Source organism: Panulirus ornatus, chromosome 5, assembly GCF_036320965.1.
Source record: "Panulirus ornatus isolate Po-2019 chromosome 5, ASM3632096v1, whole genome shotgun sequence".
Lineage (NCBI taxonomy): Eukaryota > Metazoa > Arthropoda > Malacostraca > Decapoda > Palinuridae > Panulirus > Panulirus ornatus.
This window is the reverse complement of record NC_092228.1, coordinates 27,030,661-27,048,519: the sequence shown is the minus strand read 5'-3', so window position 1 is coordinate 27,048,519 and position 17,859 is coordinate 27,030,661. Positions and strand designations below refer to the sequence as shown.

The window sequence follows — 17,859 nt, the reverse complement described above, 5'->3', positions numbered from 1 at the left end:
CAGTGCTATTTTATCAGCAATCAACAACTGACTCACTTTCCAGGCCACCTCACCCACCTTACAGACTGCATATTAGCCTCTTTGTTCAAGCCCCTTGCGTTTACTGCCATGTCCACTCTATACGTAAACAGATTAAACATCCATGGATACATCACGTCCCACAACTATATGTCTCCTGTGTTAGCAAAGTAGCACCAGGAACAGAAGAAAAGGTCTCATTTGCTGGCATCCATTCTCTAGATGTCATGGATAATGCACCAAAACCACATCCCCATCCTCAACCAGGCCCCTCTTTCAGAGGTTTCCCCGGGCTATTTTATATGTATTTGTTCAGTCCATCTACAGTACGTTGCCTCCTGTTTACCAGATTGCTCCAATTCTCTCTGTTCCATGCCTGCTTTTCACCATGATGGTCTTGCAGTCTGAACATTATTCATCTGATGAATTCACCACACTCAGAAATAATGTATCACGCATTGGACTATAATGGTTGTGATTTGTTTCGTAGAAAAAAAATTTCAAGTGATAAGACAATGAAATTGATGATTTATCTTTTTCTATATTTTTTATTCTATTATACTTTGTCACTGTCCTCCATGTTAGGAAGCTAGCGCAAAGAAACTCACGAAAGAATGGCTCAACCCACCCACATACACATGTATATACATATACGTACATATACAAACTTATACATTTCAACGTATACATACACAGACATATACATATATTATTTTTTATTTCATGTAAAAGTGCCATGCTGGGGTAGTCACAGTTACTGTGCTAGTATTCCAGGTATTACTCTTTAATGGACACTCTCTTCTTTTTGATTACACGTTGCATAATTATGGACATATATCCAGAACATTAGTTATTGTGTAAATTATCATCTTTAGTTTATAAGTTTTTTAACTAAGAATTTTATGAATCATTTCTTACTGAGTACTATTTTCTGTATTTCAGTGTCACAAGATGTAAAATCTGAAGATACAGATAAGTCGGAATTGAAAAACATTTTGACTGGCAACAATGTTCCTAAATCCAACACCTCGACTGGCAACAGTGTTCCTAAATCCCAGCCTCAACAACCCAGCAAACAACAACAACAACAAGACCAACAGCAGCAGCATCAGGAAGAGCAAAAACAGGTTGAACAACAAAAACAGCAAGAACAACAACAAAAGCTGCAGCAGCAACAAGAACAAAAGCAGCAGCAGCAAGAACAGAAACAACAGCCTCAACAAAAACAAAAGCAACAACACAAACAACAACAGCAGGTTCAACAAAAGCAGCATATAGAACAACAAAAACAGCAGCTAGAGCAACAGAAAATAGACCAAAAACAGCATCAAAAGCAGCAGCAACAACAACAAAAGCTACAACAGCAGCGAGAAGAACAGCAACAACTTCAACAGCAGCAGCAGCAACAACAACAACAGCAGCAGCAGCAGCAGCAGCAGCAGCAGCAGCAACAACAACAACAACAACAACAACAACAACAACAACAACAACAACAGCAGCAGCAGCAGCAGCAGCAGCAACAACAACAGCAACAACAGCAGCAGCAACAACAACAACAACAACAACAACAGCAACAGCAACAGCAACAACAACAACAGCCACCACCACCACCACCACCACCACAACAACAACAACAACAACAACAACAACAACAACAACAACAACAACAACCACACCAGCCACCACAACAACAACACCAGCCACCGCAACAACAACAACAACAACAACAACACCCGCAGCAAACACAGCATCATCATCATCAACAACATGCTCATCATCATCATCACCACCAAGAGCAGCAGCAGCCGCAGCTACCCCACCCATCACATTCACTACCACCAACTTCCGAGGAGCAACAGCAGCAGCATCACCAGCAACACCTCCATTTACAAGAACAGTTAGAACAGCTTCAGCAGCACCACCACCATCTGCAACAGCAACACCATCATCATCATCATCCGCAGCAGCAGCAACAGCAGCACACACTCTCAGGTGCACCAGTAGGTCATAATGTAACGGGACTTCCTCACCCTTCTGTGTCAAATGGATTTTCGGGTGACATGCCGCTAGGGATGGCGCAGTCGTTGGTTCATAGTTTGACGGGGATAAGTGCGATCACTGGTTTAGGTGGGTTGTCATCTTTAGGACCCACTGGGCTTGAGGGTTTAAGTAGTTCTGTGTCGGGTGGAATGTTACCTAGTCTTGCTGATGCAGTGTCTTCTAGTAATGCTGCCATGTCTGCGGCTACTTCTTCGAGTGTAATGCCATCGCATAACCCAATGATGGTTAGCAGTCATGACACCCATCAGGATTTGCCGTCACACTTACCAGAAACAAGTTTAGCTGACCTCAAGGCAGCAGGTCTTGACACAAGTTTGGGGTATTATCCCACAGTTTCACAAACTCAAGGTGACCCTTCCATGATGCGTAAACAAAGTGATGAAGAACTTCATGCAGATGCTCAAACTTTACAGCGACAGCATGCAGCAGAGGCATCAGCACTTGCAAGCTATTTAGCAGCTCAAGAGAAAAAGCCTCCATCATCAGCACCTGAAACTCCAAAATCCTCAGGTGGAGGTTCATTCAACAAACCTAAGCCAACGCCCAAGAATCTGAGTTCGTGGTCTTCAATAGCCCAGAGCTCTGGTCCTTCCCCTACTGCTTCAGCCTCACTAAAGACTTCAGCCAGTGATTCATTTGCACAGTTTAAGAGAGTTGCAAAGGAGAAAGAAGCTAGGGTAAGTGTTTGACTTTATTACTTTTTCTAGCTTACTCTTTTTTTCTTTAGATCGGTTTTCATAGGTTGTATGAAGTGCATACAGCCTCACACTCTTGTATCCTCATGTCTGTCATGCTTAAGTAGATAAAACCTTCAGTAATACTACAGTGGTTCTTTATTCACTTTTTACTCTGAACTTTGTCATGTGAAATTTACATCTTCATTCATTTTTACTTTTAAAATGGCAACTCAGCTCTCATCAGTCATGTCTTCAGCATTCCCAGCCTCCGAATGTTCTCCAGCTCTTTTGTGGAAAACCTTTTCTCCCAGTTACTTCAGTCATGCTATCATAGTATATCCTTATCATTGGCTTAGTTTCCTTAGTTCTGTATTGCCATACAGTCTTAATAGCCTTCTTGTACGTTCATCTGGTAGTTATTGTATGCAGCATGTTAGTGACATCTTCATTGTTTACTGTTTTACTCTCCAGTGTCCAAACTCAGCCTCAACCAGTACTATTATGCAGGATTTTTTTTTCTTTTTATTTAGCAAACCTTTCCATTTACTAAAACTCTTCCATGTATATTTTCTCTAAGCCATAGTTTTCCCCTGCTGTCCTTCCTACCACCACACCCAGTTACATAAACTCCTTAACATCTTTTAATATTTCTTTTTTGATGTAGGTAATTTGTGATATTGATGTAAAGTACCAACACATTTCAACATATGGTAAATGTAAGATAAAGTTCATTTCATTTTTACTTTGAAATTAATAGAGGTAGGTGGCCAATAAGCTGTTGCTTAATGCAGCAACTAGTTTTATGTTTTCATACGTTTTTGCCATTTGCTATTAGCGAGTTAGCATATCAGGACCAGATGAAGAATGGTCCTGCTCACTCACACATTCTCTACTTATCATGTATTATGCACTAAAGCCAAACTCCCCAATCCTTGGTCAGACCTCACAGAGCTTCCTGTAGCTTCTCCTAGCTGCTTCACATGCCCTAGCTTGGTCCATTGACAGCATCTCTCCACTTCACTTTATCCCTTGCATGCCCTGCATCCTTCTGCACATTCAGACCCTGAATTTCCAATTGTATCTTTCACTCCAACCTTCCACCTCCTCCTGAGTTCCCCCTCTTCCTTGTTTTTCCTATTGCTGAAATGTATACTTTCAGTCATCCTTTCTTCTCTCTTCCTCCCCATATTTCCAAAGAATTTCAGCACATCCTCTTCAGCACCTTCATACATATGTATATAAGTATATTTTTATTATGTGTATATATTGGTGATTAGGGGTACGAGTCATTTTGTATTATTGGATTAAGTATTAAGTGACAGATGTGTAAAGGAGAGGTTTTAGGACTTCCTGAAGGCAGCAGGTGAGTTGTCGTATTGTTTCTTGGTACAGATGAGTGTGAAAGTCTGTATTGGCTTCAGGAGAAGAGGAAACTATGTTGGTGGGAAGAAGATGGTAAAAATGAGTGAACCTCGAAGGGAAGCTTGCATGTAGAGATATGAAGAGAGGTTGAGTGATTGATGGCTCATGTTGAGAGTGAATTAAACAAGGGAATGGGTAGAAAGTGTAGTAATATCCAGGGAATCTGTTCTGGTATTCAGGTGGGGTGTGCGTGTATGAGAAAGGGTTGTGATTGGTCAGATGAAGTTAATATTTTAGAGAAATAGAAGAGTGGTGTATGGACAATACCTGCAAGGAAGGAGTTCTAGCAAACGGAAAATTTACAAGAGAAAAAGTTAGGTCAAAAGAAAGGTGCAGAAGATGAGTTGGGGTGAAATTTTGGAAGATGAATTGTGCAAAGAGAACAAGAGAACGAATGAGAGCAATTGTGAAGTGGTAACAGTTAAAGAAGAAGTGACAAAGATAGAGAGAGATTGAGTATTTTGAAGGAATGATCAGTGTGATGGATGATAGATAGGATGGCATATGTTTTGTGTTTTAGATGAGGAGGTATGTTGAGTGAGCCATTGTAAATGGAGTGTGATAGATGAGAGAATGGCAGATGTTTAGTGTTTGAGATGTGGTGCTGTGTGGATAGAGTCATTGTGAATGGTTTGGTGAAAAAAAAAAGTGAGTCAGTTGTTGTTCGCTGATGATACAGCGATTGTGGTTGATGCATGTGAGAAACTGCAGAAACTGGTGAATGAGTTTGGTAAAGTGTGTGAAAGGAGAAAGCAGAGAGTAAATGTGAATAAGAGCAGGGCTATTAGGTACAGTAGGGTTGAGGATCAAGTCAATTGGGAGGTAAGTTTGAATGGAGAAAAACTGGAGGAAGTGAAGTGTTTTAGATATCTGGGAGTGGATTTGGCAGCGGATGGTACCATGGAAGCGGAAGTGAATCATAGGGTGGGGGAGGGGGCAAAAATTTTGGGAGCCTTGAAGAATGTTTGGAAGTCGAGAACATTATCTCAGAAAGCAAAAATGGGTATGTTTGAAGGAATAGTGGTTCCAACAATGTTGTATGGTTGCAAGGCATGGGCTATGGATAGAGTTGTGCGGAGGAGGGTGGATGTGCTGGAAATGAGATGTTTGAGGACAATATGTGGTGTGAGGTGCTTTGATTGGGTAAGTAATAATAGGGTAAGAGAGATGTGAGGTAATAAAAAGTGTGGTTGAGAGAGCAGAAGAGGGTGTTTTGAAATGGTTTGGTCACATGGAGAGAATGAGTGGGGAAAGATTGACCAAGAGGATATATGTGTCAGAGGTGGAGGGAATGAGGAGAAGTGGGAGACCAAATTGGAGGTGGAAAGATGGAGTGAAAAAGATTTGAGTGATCGGGGCCTGAACATGCAGGAGGGTGAAAGGCGTGCAAGGAATAGAGTGAATTAGAACGATGTGGTATACTGGGGTCAATGTGCTGTCAATGGATTGAACCAGGGCATGTGAAGCATCTGGGGTAAACCATGGAAAGTTGTGTGGGGCCTGGATGTGGAAAGGGAGCTGTGGTTTTGGTGCATTATTACATGACAGCTAGAGACTGAGTGTGAACGAATGGGGCCTATTTGTCTTTTCCTAGCGCTACCTCGCACACATAATGAGGGGGAAGGGGGTTGTTATTTCATGTGTGACGGGGTGGCTCTTCTTTTCTGAAAACCCCTACAAATCGTCACCTTCGCCTCCACAAGATAATGATCAGACATCCCTCCAGTTGCACCTCTCAGCACATTAACATCCAAAAGTCTCTCTTTCGCGCGCCTATCAATTAACACGTAAACCAATAACGCTCTCTGGCCATCTTTTCTACTTACATACATATACTTGTGTATATCTCGCTTTTTAAACCAGGTATTCCCAATCACCAGTCCTTTTTCAGCACATAAATCTACAAGCTCTTCACCATTTCCATTTACAACACTGAACACCCCATGTATACCAATTATTCCCTCAAATGCCACATTACTCACCTTTGCATTCAAATCACCCATCACTATAACCCGGTCTCATGTATCAAAACCACTAACACACTCATTCAGCTGCTCCCAAAACACTTGCCTCTCATGATCTTTCTTCTCATGCCCAGGTGCATATGCACCAATAATCACCCATCTCTCTCCATCAACTTTCAGTTTTACCCATATCAATCTAGAATTTACTTTCTTACACTCTATCACATACTCCTACAACTCCTGTTTCAGGATTAGTGCTACTTCTTCCCTTGCTCTAGTCCCCTCACTAACCCCTGACTTTACTCCCAAAACATTCCCAAACCACTCTTCCCCTTTACCCTTGAGCTTGGTTTCACTCAGAGCCAAAACATCTAGGTTCCTTTCCTCAAACATACTACCTATCTCTCTTTTTTTCTCATCTTGGTTACATCCACACACATTTAGACACTCCAATCTGAGCCTTCGAGGAGGATGAGCACTCCCCATGGGACTCCTTCTTCTGTTTCCCCTTTTAGAAAGTTAAAATACAAGGAGAAGAGGGTTTCTGGCCCCCCACTCCCGTCCCCTTTAGTCACCTTCTACGACACATGAGGAATGCGTGGGAAGTATTCTTTCTCCCCTATCCCCAGGGATATACATATATATATATATATATGTATACGTATGTAAGTCGGAGAGATGGCCAGAGAGCGTTATTGGATTACGTGTTAATTGACAGGCGCGCGAAAGAGAGACTTTTGGATGTTAATTTGCTGAGAGCTGCAACTGGAGGGATGTCTGATCATTATCTTGTGGAGGCGAAGGTGAAGATTTGTATGGGTTTTCAGAAAAGAAGAGAGAATGTTGGAGTGAAGAGGGTGGTGAGAGTAAGTGAGCTTGGGAAGGACACTTGCGTGAGGAAGTACCAGGAGAGAATGAGTACAGAATGGAAAAAGGTGAGAACAAAGGAGGTAAGGGGAGTGGTGGAGGAATGGGATGTATTTAGGGAAGCAGTGATGGCTTGCGCAAAAGATGCTTGTGGCATGAGAAGCGTGGGAGGTGGGTTGATTAGAAAGGGTAGTGAGTGGTGGGATGAAGAAGTAAGATTATGAGTGAAAGAGAAGAGAGAGGCATTTGGATGATTTTTGCAGGGAAAAGATGCAAATGAGTGGGAGATGTATAAAAGAAAGAGGCAGGAGGTCAAGAGAAAGGTGCAAGAGGTGAAAAAGAGGGCAAATGAGAGTTGAAGTGAGAGAGTATCATGAAATTTTAGGGAGAATAAAAAGATGTTTTGGAAGGAGGTAAATAAAGTGCGTAAGACAAGGAAGCAAATGGGAACTTCAGTGAAGGGGGCTAATAGGGAGGTGATAACAAGTAGTAGTGATGTGAGAAGATGGAGTGAGTATTTTGAAGGTTTGTTGAATGTGTTGGATGACAGAGTGGCAGATATAGGTTGTTTTGGTCGAGGTGGTGTGCAAAGTGAGAGGGTTAGGGAAAATGATTTGGTAAACAGAGAAGAGGTAGTAAAAGCTTTGCAGAAGATGAAAGCTGGCAAGGAAGTAGGTTTGGATGGTATTGCAGTGGAATTTACTAAAAAAGGGGGTGACTGTATTGTTGACTGGTTGGTAAGGTTATTTAATGTATGTATGATTCATGGTGAGGTGCCTGAGGATTGGCGAAATGCGTGCATAGTGCCATTGTACAAAGGCAAAGGGGATAAGAGTGAGTGCTCAAATTACAGAGGTATAAGTTTGTTGAGTATTCCTGGTAAATTATATGGGAGGGTATTGATTGAGAGGGTGAAGGCATGTAGAGAGCATCAGATTGGGGAAGAGCAGTGTGGTTTCAGAAGTGGTAGAGGATGTATGGATCAGGTGTTTGCTTTGAAGAATATATGAGAAATACTTAGAAAAGCAAATGGATTTGTATGTAGCATTTATGGATCTGGAGAAGGCATATGATAGAGTTGATAGAGATGCTCTGTGGAAGGTACTAAGAATATATGGTGTGGGAGGCAAGTTGTTAGAAGCAGTGAAAAGTTTTTATCGAGGATGTAAGGCATGTGTATGTGTAGGAAGAGAGGAAAGTGATTGGTTCTCAGTGAATGTAGGTTTGCGTCAGTGGTTTGTGATGTCTCCATGGTTGTTTAATTTGTTTATGGATGGGGTTGTTAGGGAGGTGAATGCAAGAGTTTTGGAAAGAGGGGCAAGTATGAAGTCTGTTGGGGATGAGAGAGCTTGGGAAGTGAGTCAGTTGTTGTTCGCTGATGATACAGCGCTGGTGGCTGATTCATGTGAGAAACTGCAGAAGCTGGTGACTAAGTTTGGTAAAGTGTGTGAAAGAAGAAAGTTAAAGAGTAAATGTGAATAAGAGCAAGGTTATTAGGTACAGTAGGGTTGAGGGTCAAGTCAGTTGGGAGGTAAGTTTGAATGGAGAAAAACTGGAGGAAGTAAAGTGTTTTAGATATCTGGGAGTGGATCTGGCAGAGGATGGAACCATGGAAGTGGAAGTGAATTAAAGGGTAGGGGAGGGGGCAAAGATTCTGGGAGCCTTGAAGAATGTGTGGAAGTAGAGAACATTATCTCGGAAAGCAAAAATGGGTATGTTTGAAGGAATAGTGGTTCCAACAATGTTGTATGGTTGCGAGGCGTGGGCTATGGATAGAGTTGTGCGCAGGAGGATGGATGTGCTGGAAATGAGATGTTTGAGGACAATATGTGGTGTGAGGTGGTTTGATCGAGTAAGTAATGTAAGGGTAAGAGAGATGTGTGGAAATAAAAAGAGTGTGGTTGAGAGAGCAGAAGAGGGTGCTTTGAAATGGTTTGGTCACATGGAGAGAATGAGTGAGGAAAGATTGACCAAGAGGATATATGTGTCCGAGGTGGAGGAAAGGAGGAGAAGTGGGAGACCAAATTGGAGGTGGAAAGATGGAGTGAAAAAGATTTTGAGTGATCGGGGCCTTAATATGCAAGAGGGTGAAAGGAGGGCAAGGAATAGAGTGAATTGGATTGATGTGGTATACCGGGATCGACGTGCTGTCAGTGGATTGAATCAGGGCATGTGAAGCGTCTGGGGTAAACCATGGAAAGTTGTGTGGGGCCTGGATGTGGAAAGGGAGCTGCGGTTCCGGGCATTATTACATGATAGCTAGAGACTGAGTGTGAACGAATGGGGCCTTTGTTGTCTTTTCCTAGCGCTACCTCGCACACATGAGGGGGGAAGGGGATGTTATTCCATGTGTGGCGAGGTGGCGATGGGAATAAATAAAGGCAGACAGTATGAATTATGTACATGTGTATATATGTATATATATGTGTACATTGAGATGTATAGGTATGTATATTTGCGTGTGTGGACATGTATGTATATACATGTGTATGTGGGTGGGTTGGGCTATTTTTTCTTCTGTTTCCTTGTGCTACCTCGCTAACTCGGGAGACAGTGACAAAGCAAAATAAATGATAAAATAAAATAAATATATATCTTGAGATGAGGTGTCTGAGGACTAGCAGAATGCTTGTATACTTGTATGATATAAAGGCAAGGGGGAGGGGGGGAGAATGAATACCTAAGATGCATTGGGATAGGTCTGTTGAGTCTTTCTGGTAAGATGCATGGGGAAGTGGTAATTGGGAGGGTGGTGGCATGCACACTATCAGACGGGAGTGCACTTTGGCCTTGGATTTGTAGAGGATATTTGGACCAGGTGTTAGTTGTGAAATATGTGTGTGGAATATACCAGGAGAGAGAGAGGGATTTATGTGTGGCATTGATGTACCTGGAGGAAAGGTATGATGGGTTTGACTGAGATATCTAAAATACTTCACTTCCTCCTAGGTAGCGCTAGGAAAGGACAACAAAGGCCCCATTTGTTCACACTCAGTCTCTAGCTGTCATGTAATAATGCACCAAAACCACAGCTCCCTTTCCACATCCAGGCCCCACAGAACTTTCCATGGTTTACCCCAGATGCTTCACATGCCCTGGTTCAATCCATTGACAGCATGTCGACCCCGGTATACCACATCATTCCAATTCACTCTATTCCTTGCCCTCCTTTCAGCCTCCTGCATGTTCAAGCCCCAATCACTGTAAATCTTTTTCACTCCATCTTTCCACCTCCAATTTGGTCTCCCACTTCTCGTTCCCTCCCCTCTAACACATATATCCTCTTGGTCAATCTTTCCTCACTCATTCTCTCCATGTGACCAAGCCATTTCAAAGCACCCTCTTCTGCTCTCTCAACCACACTCTTTTTATTTCCACACATCTCTGTTACCCTTACATTACTTACTCGATCAAACCACCTCACACCACATATTATCCTCAAACATCTCATATCCAGCACATCCACCCTCCTGCGCACAACTCTATCCATAGCCCACGCCTCGCAGCCATACAACATTGTTGGAACCACTATTCCTTCATACATACCCATTTTTGCTTTCCGAGATAATATCTCGACTTCCAAACATTCTTCAAGGCTCCCAGAATTTTCGCCCCCTCCCCCACCCTATGATTCACTTCCGCTTCCATGGTTCCATCCGCTGCCAGGTCCACACCCAGATATCTAAAACACTGCACTTCCTCCAGTTTTTCTCCATTCAAACTTACCTCCCAGTTGACTTGACCCTCAACCCTACTGTACCTAATAACCTTGATCTTGTTCACATTTACTCTTAACTTTCTTCTTTCACACACTTTACCAAACTCAGTCACCAGCTTCTGCAGTTTCTCACATAAATCAGCCACCAGCGCTGTATCATCAGCGAACAACAACTGACTCACTTCCCAAGCTCTCTCATCCCCAACAGATTGCATACTTGCCCCTCTTTCCAAAACTCTTGCATTCACATCCCTAACAGCCCCATTGATAAACAAATTAAAATACCATGGAGACATCACTCACCCCTGCCACAAACCTACATTCACTGAGAACCAATCACTTTCCTCTCTTCCTACACGTACACATTCCTTACATCCTCGACAAAATCTTTTCGCTGCTTCTAACAACTTGCCTCCCGCACCATATATTCTTAATACCTTCCACAGAGCATCTCTATCAACTCTATCATATGCCTTCTCCAGATCCATAAATGCTACATAAAAATCCATTTGCTTTTCTAAGTATTTCTCGCATACATTCTTGAAAGCAAACACCTGACCCACACATACTTTACCACTTCTGAAACCACACTGCTCTTCCCCAATCTGATGCTCTGTACATGCCTTCACCCTCTCAATCAATACCCTCCCATATAATTTCCCAGGAATACTCAACAAACTTATACCTCTGTAATTTGAGCACTCATTCTTATCCCCTTTGACTTTGTACAATGGCGCTATGCAAGCATTCCGTCAATCCTCAGGCACCTCACCATGAATCATACATACATTAAATAACCTTACCAACCAGTCAACAATACAGTCACCCCCTTTTTTAATAAATTCCACTGCAGTACCATCCAAACCTGCTGCCTTGCTGGCTTTCATCTTCTGCAAATCTCTTACTACCTCTTCTCTGTTTACCAAATCATTTTCCCTAACCCTCTCACTTTGCACACCACCTCAACCAAAACACCCTATATCTGCCACTCTATCATCAAACACATTCAACAAACCTTCAAAATACTCACTCCATCTCCTCACATCACCACTACTTGTTATCACCTCCCCATTAGCCCCTTCACTGAAGTTCCCATTTGCTCCCTCGTCTTACGCACTATATTTACCTCCTTCCAAAACATCTTTTTATTCTCCCCAAAATTTAATGATACTCTGTCACCCCAACTTTCATTTGACCTCTTTTTCACCTCTTGCACCTTTCTCTTGACCTGCTGCCTCTTTCTTTTATACATCTCCCACTCATTTGCATCTTTTCCCTGCAAGAATCGTCCAAATGCCTCTCTCTTCTCTTTCACTGATAATCTTACTTCTTCATCCCACCACTCACTACCCCTTCTAATCAACCCACCTCCCACGCTTCTCATGCCACAAGCATCTTTTGCGCAAGCCATCACTGCTTCCCTAAATACATCCCATTCCTCCCCCACTCCCCTTACCTCCTTTGTTCTCACCTTTTTCCATTCTGTACTCATTCTCTCCTGGTACGTCCTCACACAAGTCTTCTTCCCAAGCTCACTTACTCTCACCGCTCTCTTCATCCCAACATTCTCTCTTCTTTTCTGAAAACCCCTACAAATCTTCACCTTTGCCTCCACAAGATAATGATCAGACATCCCTCCAGTTGCAGCTCTCAGCACATTAACATCCAAAAGTCTCTCTTTCGCGCGCCTGTCAATTAACACGTAATCCAATAATGCTCTCTGGCCATCTCTCCTACTTACTTACGTATACTTATGTATATCTCACTTTTTAAACAAGGTATTCCCAATCACCAGTCCTTTTTCAGCACATAAATCTACAAGCTCTTCACCATTTCCATTTACAACACTGAACACCCCATGTATACCAATTTATATATACCAATATATATATGTTTGTGTGTGTGTGTGTGTGTGTGTGTGTGTATATGTATGAGTCGATGGGCCATTCTTTGTCTGTTACCTGGCACTACCTCGCTGACATGGGAGACAGTGATTAGGTGATTTATTATATTCATTAGTGATTATTATATTTATTTTATTATACTTTGTTGCTGTCTCCCGCGTTAATGAGGTATCTCAAGGAAACAGATGAAAGAATGGCCCAACCCACCCACATACACATGTATATACATACATGTCCACACACACACACACACACACACACACACGTATACATACCTATACATTTTAAGGTATATATATATACATATATATATATATATATATATATATATATATATATATATATATATATATATATATATATATATATATATATACATACACATACACGTAATTCATACTTGCTGCATTTTTCATTCCCGTCACCACCCTGCCACACATGAAATAGCATCCCCCCTCCCTCCCGCGAGGTAGTGCTAGAAAAGGACAAAAGGCCACATTTGTTCCCACTCAGTCTCTAGCTGTCATGTGTAATGCACTGAAACCACAGCTCCCTTTCCACATCCAGGCCCCACAAAACTCTCCATGGTTTACCCCAGATGCTTCACATCCCCTGGTTCAACCCACTGACAGCACGTCGACCCTGGTATACCACATCGTTCCAATTTACTCTATTCCTTGCGGGCCTTTCACCCTCCTGTATGTTCAGGCCCCAATCTCTCAAAATCTTTTTCACTCCATCCTTCCACCTCCAATTTGGTCTCCCACTTCTCCTCGTTCCCTCCACCTCTGACATATATATTTTCTTTGTCAATCTTTCCTCACTCATTCTCTCGGTGTGACCAAATCATGTCAATACACCTTCTTCTGCTCTCTCAACCACACTCATTTTATTACCACACATCTCTCTTACCCTTTCATTACTTACTCGATCAAACCACCTCACACCACATATTGTCCTCAAACATCTTATTTCCAACAAATTCACCCTCTTCTGCACAACCCTATCAATAGCCCATGCCTCACAACCATATAACATTGTTGGAACCACTATTCCTTCAAACATACCCATTTTTGCTCTCCGAGATAACGTTTTCACCTTCCAAACATTCTTCAACACTCCCAGAAGCTTCTCCCCCTCCACTACCCTGTGACCCACTTCTGCTTCCATGGTTCCATCCTCTGCCAAATCCACTCCCAGATATCTAAAACACTTCACTTCCTCCAATTTTTTGCCATTCAAACTTAACTCCCAGTTTACTTGTGCCTCAACCCTACTGAACCTATTAACCTTGCTCTTATTCACATTTACCTTCAGCTTTCTTCTTTCACACACTTTACCAAACTCAGTCACCAGCTTCTGCAGTTTCTCACCCGAATCAGCCACCAGTGCTGTATCATCAGCGAACAACTGACTCACTTCCCAAGCCCTCTCATCTACAACAGACTGCATACTTGCCCCTCTCTTGCATTCACTGCCCAAACAACCCTTAACAGGTATAGTAGTAAAAAAATAATTATACATGAGGTAGGGGAGAAAGAATTCTCCCTCTGTATTCCCTGCATTTCATAGAAGGAGTATGTGCCAGGGGCTGCGACTTCTCCCTTTCTAGTACTTTGAATTTCTAAAAGAGGAAATAGAAGAAGAAAGTCAAGCTGGGAGTGCTCATTCTCCTTGAAGGCTCAGTTTGGGGTGTCTGAATGTGTGTGGATGTAACCGAAATGAGAAGAGAGGAGAGATAGGTTGTATATTTTGAGGAAAGAAACCTGGATGTTCTGACTGAGTGAAATGAAGCTCAAGGGTAAAGGGTCTTGGGAGTAAAGTCAGGGGTTCATTAGAGGACAAGAGCTAAGGAAGGAGTAGTATTACTCCTGAAGCAGGAGTTGTGGGAGTGTGTAATAAAGTGTAAGAAAGTAAATTCTTGATTGATATGGGTAAGACTGAAAGTGAGTGGAGAGAGATGGGTGATTATTGGTGCTTATGCACCTGGTCATGACAAGAAAGGTCATGAGAAGCAAGTGTTTTAGGAGTAGCTGAGTGAGTTTGTCAGCAGTTATTATGCACGAGACCAGTTATTAGTGATGGGTGATTAAAATGCGAAGGTAAGTAATGTGGCAATTGAGTGTACATGGGCTATTCAGTTTTGTGAATGGAAATGGTAGAGAGCATGTGGAGTTGTGTGCTGAAAACAGCCTGGTGATTGGGAATACCTGGTATACATATATGAGTAGGAGAGATGGTCAGAGGGCATTATTAGATTACGTGTTAGTTGATAGGCATATAAAAGCATAAAAGAGAGACCTTTAGATGCACATATGCTGAGAGGGGCAGCTGAAGGAATGTCTGATCACTATCTTGTGGAGATGAAGGTGAAGATTTGTTGAGGTTTTCAAAAAGAAAGAGAAAATGTTGGGGAGAAGAGAGTGGTGAGAGTAAGCAAGATTTGAAAGTGAGACTTGTGTGAAGAAATACCAGGAGGGATTCAGTGTAGAATATGGAATGGCAGGTGAGAGCAAATGAAGTAAGGGGAGTTGGTGAGGAATGGGATGTATTTAGGGAAGCAGTGATGACATGTGCAAGAGATGCATGTAGCATGAGAAAGGTGGGAGGTGGGCTGATTAGAAAGGGTGGTGGGCGATGGGATGAAGAAGTAAAGTTGCTGGTGAAAGAGAAAAGAGAGATGTTTGGACTGGGAGATGTATAAGAGAAAGGTGCAGGACATCAAGAGGAAGGTGCAAGGGTTGGGAAAGAGAGGCAAATGAGAGTGAGGATGAGATTGTATCATTAAACTTTAGGAAGGATTAAAAGATGTTTTGGAAGGAGGTTAATAAGAAGAACGAGAGAACAGATGGGAACAATAGTGAAGAGGGGAAGTGATATCAGGTAATGATGGAGTGAGTATTTTGAAGGTCTTTAGAATGTGTTCGATGATAAAGTGGCAGATTTAGGGCATTTCGGTTGGGGTTGTGTGCATTATCCCTGGTAGCTGTCTTTTCTTTCTGCTCACCTATACATGAACTATTGGCATTCTGGCTAGGGAATGGACTGATGGCATTCTGTCTACATACATACAATCTTTCCTTGTCAGACATGACATTTGACGATGCTTAACTCATACAGCTCATTATTCAGAACTAGATTTTCCTTTCGTGAGCGTCATATGCTAACCCTGTCTTTTGGTAAAATGGTAGGAGCAGTGAATAGTAGGTAGGAATATTAGACAGGAATACTTAGTAGAAACAATAGGTAGTAGTAGGTAGGAGCATTACCTTGGAGTATTAGGTAGAATACATATGTTGGTATGTTGGTTAAGAATATTAGGTAAACATTTTAGGTAGAAGTAGGTAGTAGGAACATTAAGTAGGAGCCTCTGAAAGCACAATATACTACTAATGGCCTGTTAAGGGCTAGCACTAAAGTCTTAAGAAGTTGCTTTGGAGTTCAACAGTTAATGGAAGATCTTTTAGAAGAGCTGCGGCCAACCCCCCTGAGGGAGTTCCCAAAAGGAATTGGCATCAGGTAGGTAGATAGATAGAGCAAAATAACATTAAATGAGCAACCAATATGTGGAGGAAAGTTGTAAGTAGTTACACATCCATATACAGACACAGGTGCATTACACGCATAAATATGGTTGTATTTTTTCAACAGCAACGTCAGATTATTGAACAACAAGAGCAGAGAAGGCAACAAAAAGAGCAAGTAGAAAAGGAAAGAGCGAGACAAGAAGCTGAAAGAGAACGTGCACGCATGGAGGAAGAGGCACTGGAGAAGGCTATGGAACAAGCTAAGGAAGCAAGAGCTACTCAGGAAGTACAACAAAGGTTAGTAATTTTTGTAATTGTGTAAAATTGTAAGCGTACTTCTCTCTTTTCCATTGTTGACTGAAGAAGTTGGAGCTAGCTTGGTATTTTACTGTACATCAGGTAGACACTGTTTGTGTACCTGAAATTTGCATGTGCCAATTGCCTATTACAGGTGAGGTACTAAAGGCTAAGAAGTGGCACTGGAGTTATGGATACACTTTTGCCATGACAAACTCCTTTAGGGAGTTCCCTAAATGAATGGGCATCTGAGATATTAAGAGATGCATAAGTGTATGAACAGTGTTACATGAGGTTCTGTGAAGTCTGAAGAAGTCTGTAAACTGGTATCAGTGGATGAAAGAAGAGGGAGGCCATAACAGAGGCAAGAGTTAAGGTACAACATAGTCAGTTAAAGAAAAGAGCAGTATGGAGAAGATCAAGTTGACACAGCAGCCTAACCACTTTTGAAAAATGTTAGAAATGGAACACTAAAATTACGAGAGAGGGACAGAATTTTGTGAAATATTGTGGATGAGGTCAAAGAGAAATCTGGAACTCTTTTCATAAATCACTATGCAACGAACTATAAGTTAAAGGGGACATATAATTACACTCAATACTCACACAAAAGGGTCATATAAAAGAAAAAGGTGGGAAGGGATGGAAGAAATTTATATGGAGCTACATGGCAACACTAACAGTGTTTTCAGAGACTTCTACCTTATATTCGTACCGACTGGCTTTACCAAATGTTCCTACTTTATGTTCCAACCTTTTACTTTTACCCAGTGCTCCCAGTTGGTATTCCAATCTATGAAAAACGAATTATGAGTTAAGTGTTGTCAAGTGTTATGTGTGACAAAAAGGGATTGCATATTTGTGAACGGAATGCCAACTGTCCTTACATGGTTGAGGCAGAAAGAAAAGACAGCTACCTTCGTAAGGAGTGCAACTTGACAACCACTGAAGTGCTGGCTTACTGAACAGCTGTCACTAACCCTTCCGATACCCCTGTAGGTAGTGACAATAATAGACCTGCTTGATCAGTGGCTACCTAACAACTTCCACCTGTTATACACGTATTGTGGTTTCTTTTCCTTCATACTTGATCACAGTTTCCTACATTAGCAAGGTAGTGTCAGGATCAGACAAAGAAAGACCACATTTGCTCTCATCCATTCTCTAGCTGCCCTGTTTATTGCAATGAAACCACTGTTCCCTGTTCACAGCCATGTGGAAATTACTTTCCCAGTATTCCCAAAGAATATGTTTATCTGTGTAAAGGTGCTGGTATGGTACCTTGTCTAGAGGGTTAGTTTCTTCTCATATTTCATTTGTTTTCAGTCTTTATGCTAAATTGAAGTACAGCTTGATTAATTTTCACAACTGGGCATTAGACCTTGTTTTCTGTTTCCCATTTCC

At 41.9% G+C, this 17,859-nt stretch overlaps 1 protein-coding gene across 21 annotated transcripts in view; it reads left to right on the top strand.

Moving 5' to 3' along the window:
* Positions 1–17,859, top strand: part of LOC139748637 (uncharacterized) — a 615,583-nt gene that overhangs the window by 582,322 nt on the left and 15,402 nt on the right. For all 21 annotated transcript variants that reach the window (XM_071661860.1, XM_071661846.1, XM_071661861.1 and 18 more), the window contains 2 exons: positions 961–2,756; positions 16,283–16,455. In XM_071661860.1, the coding sequence (XP_071517961.1) occupies positions 961–2,756; positions 16,283–16,455 (1,969 nt within the window). The remainder of the gene's footprint in view (positions 1–960; positions 2,757–16,282; positions 16,456–17,859) is intronic.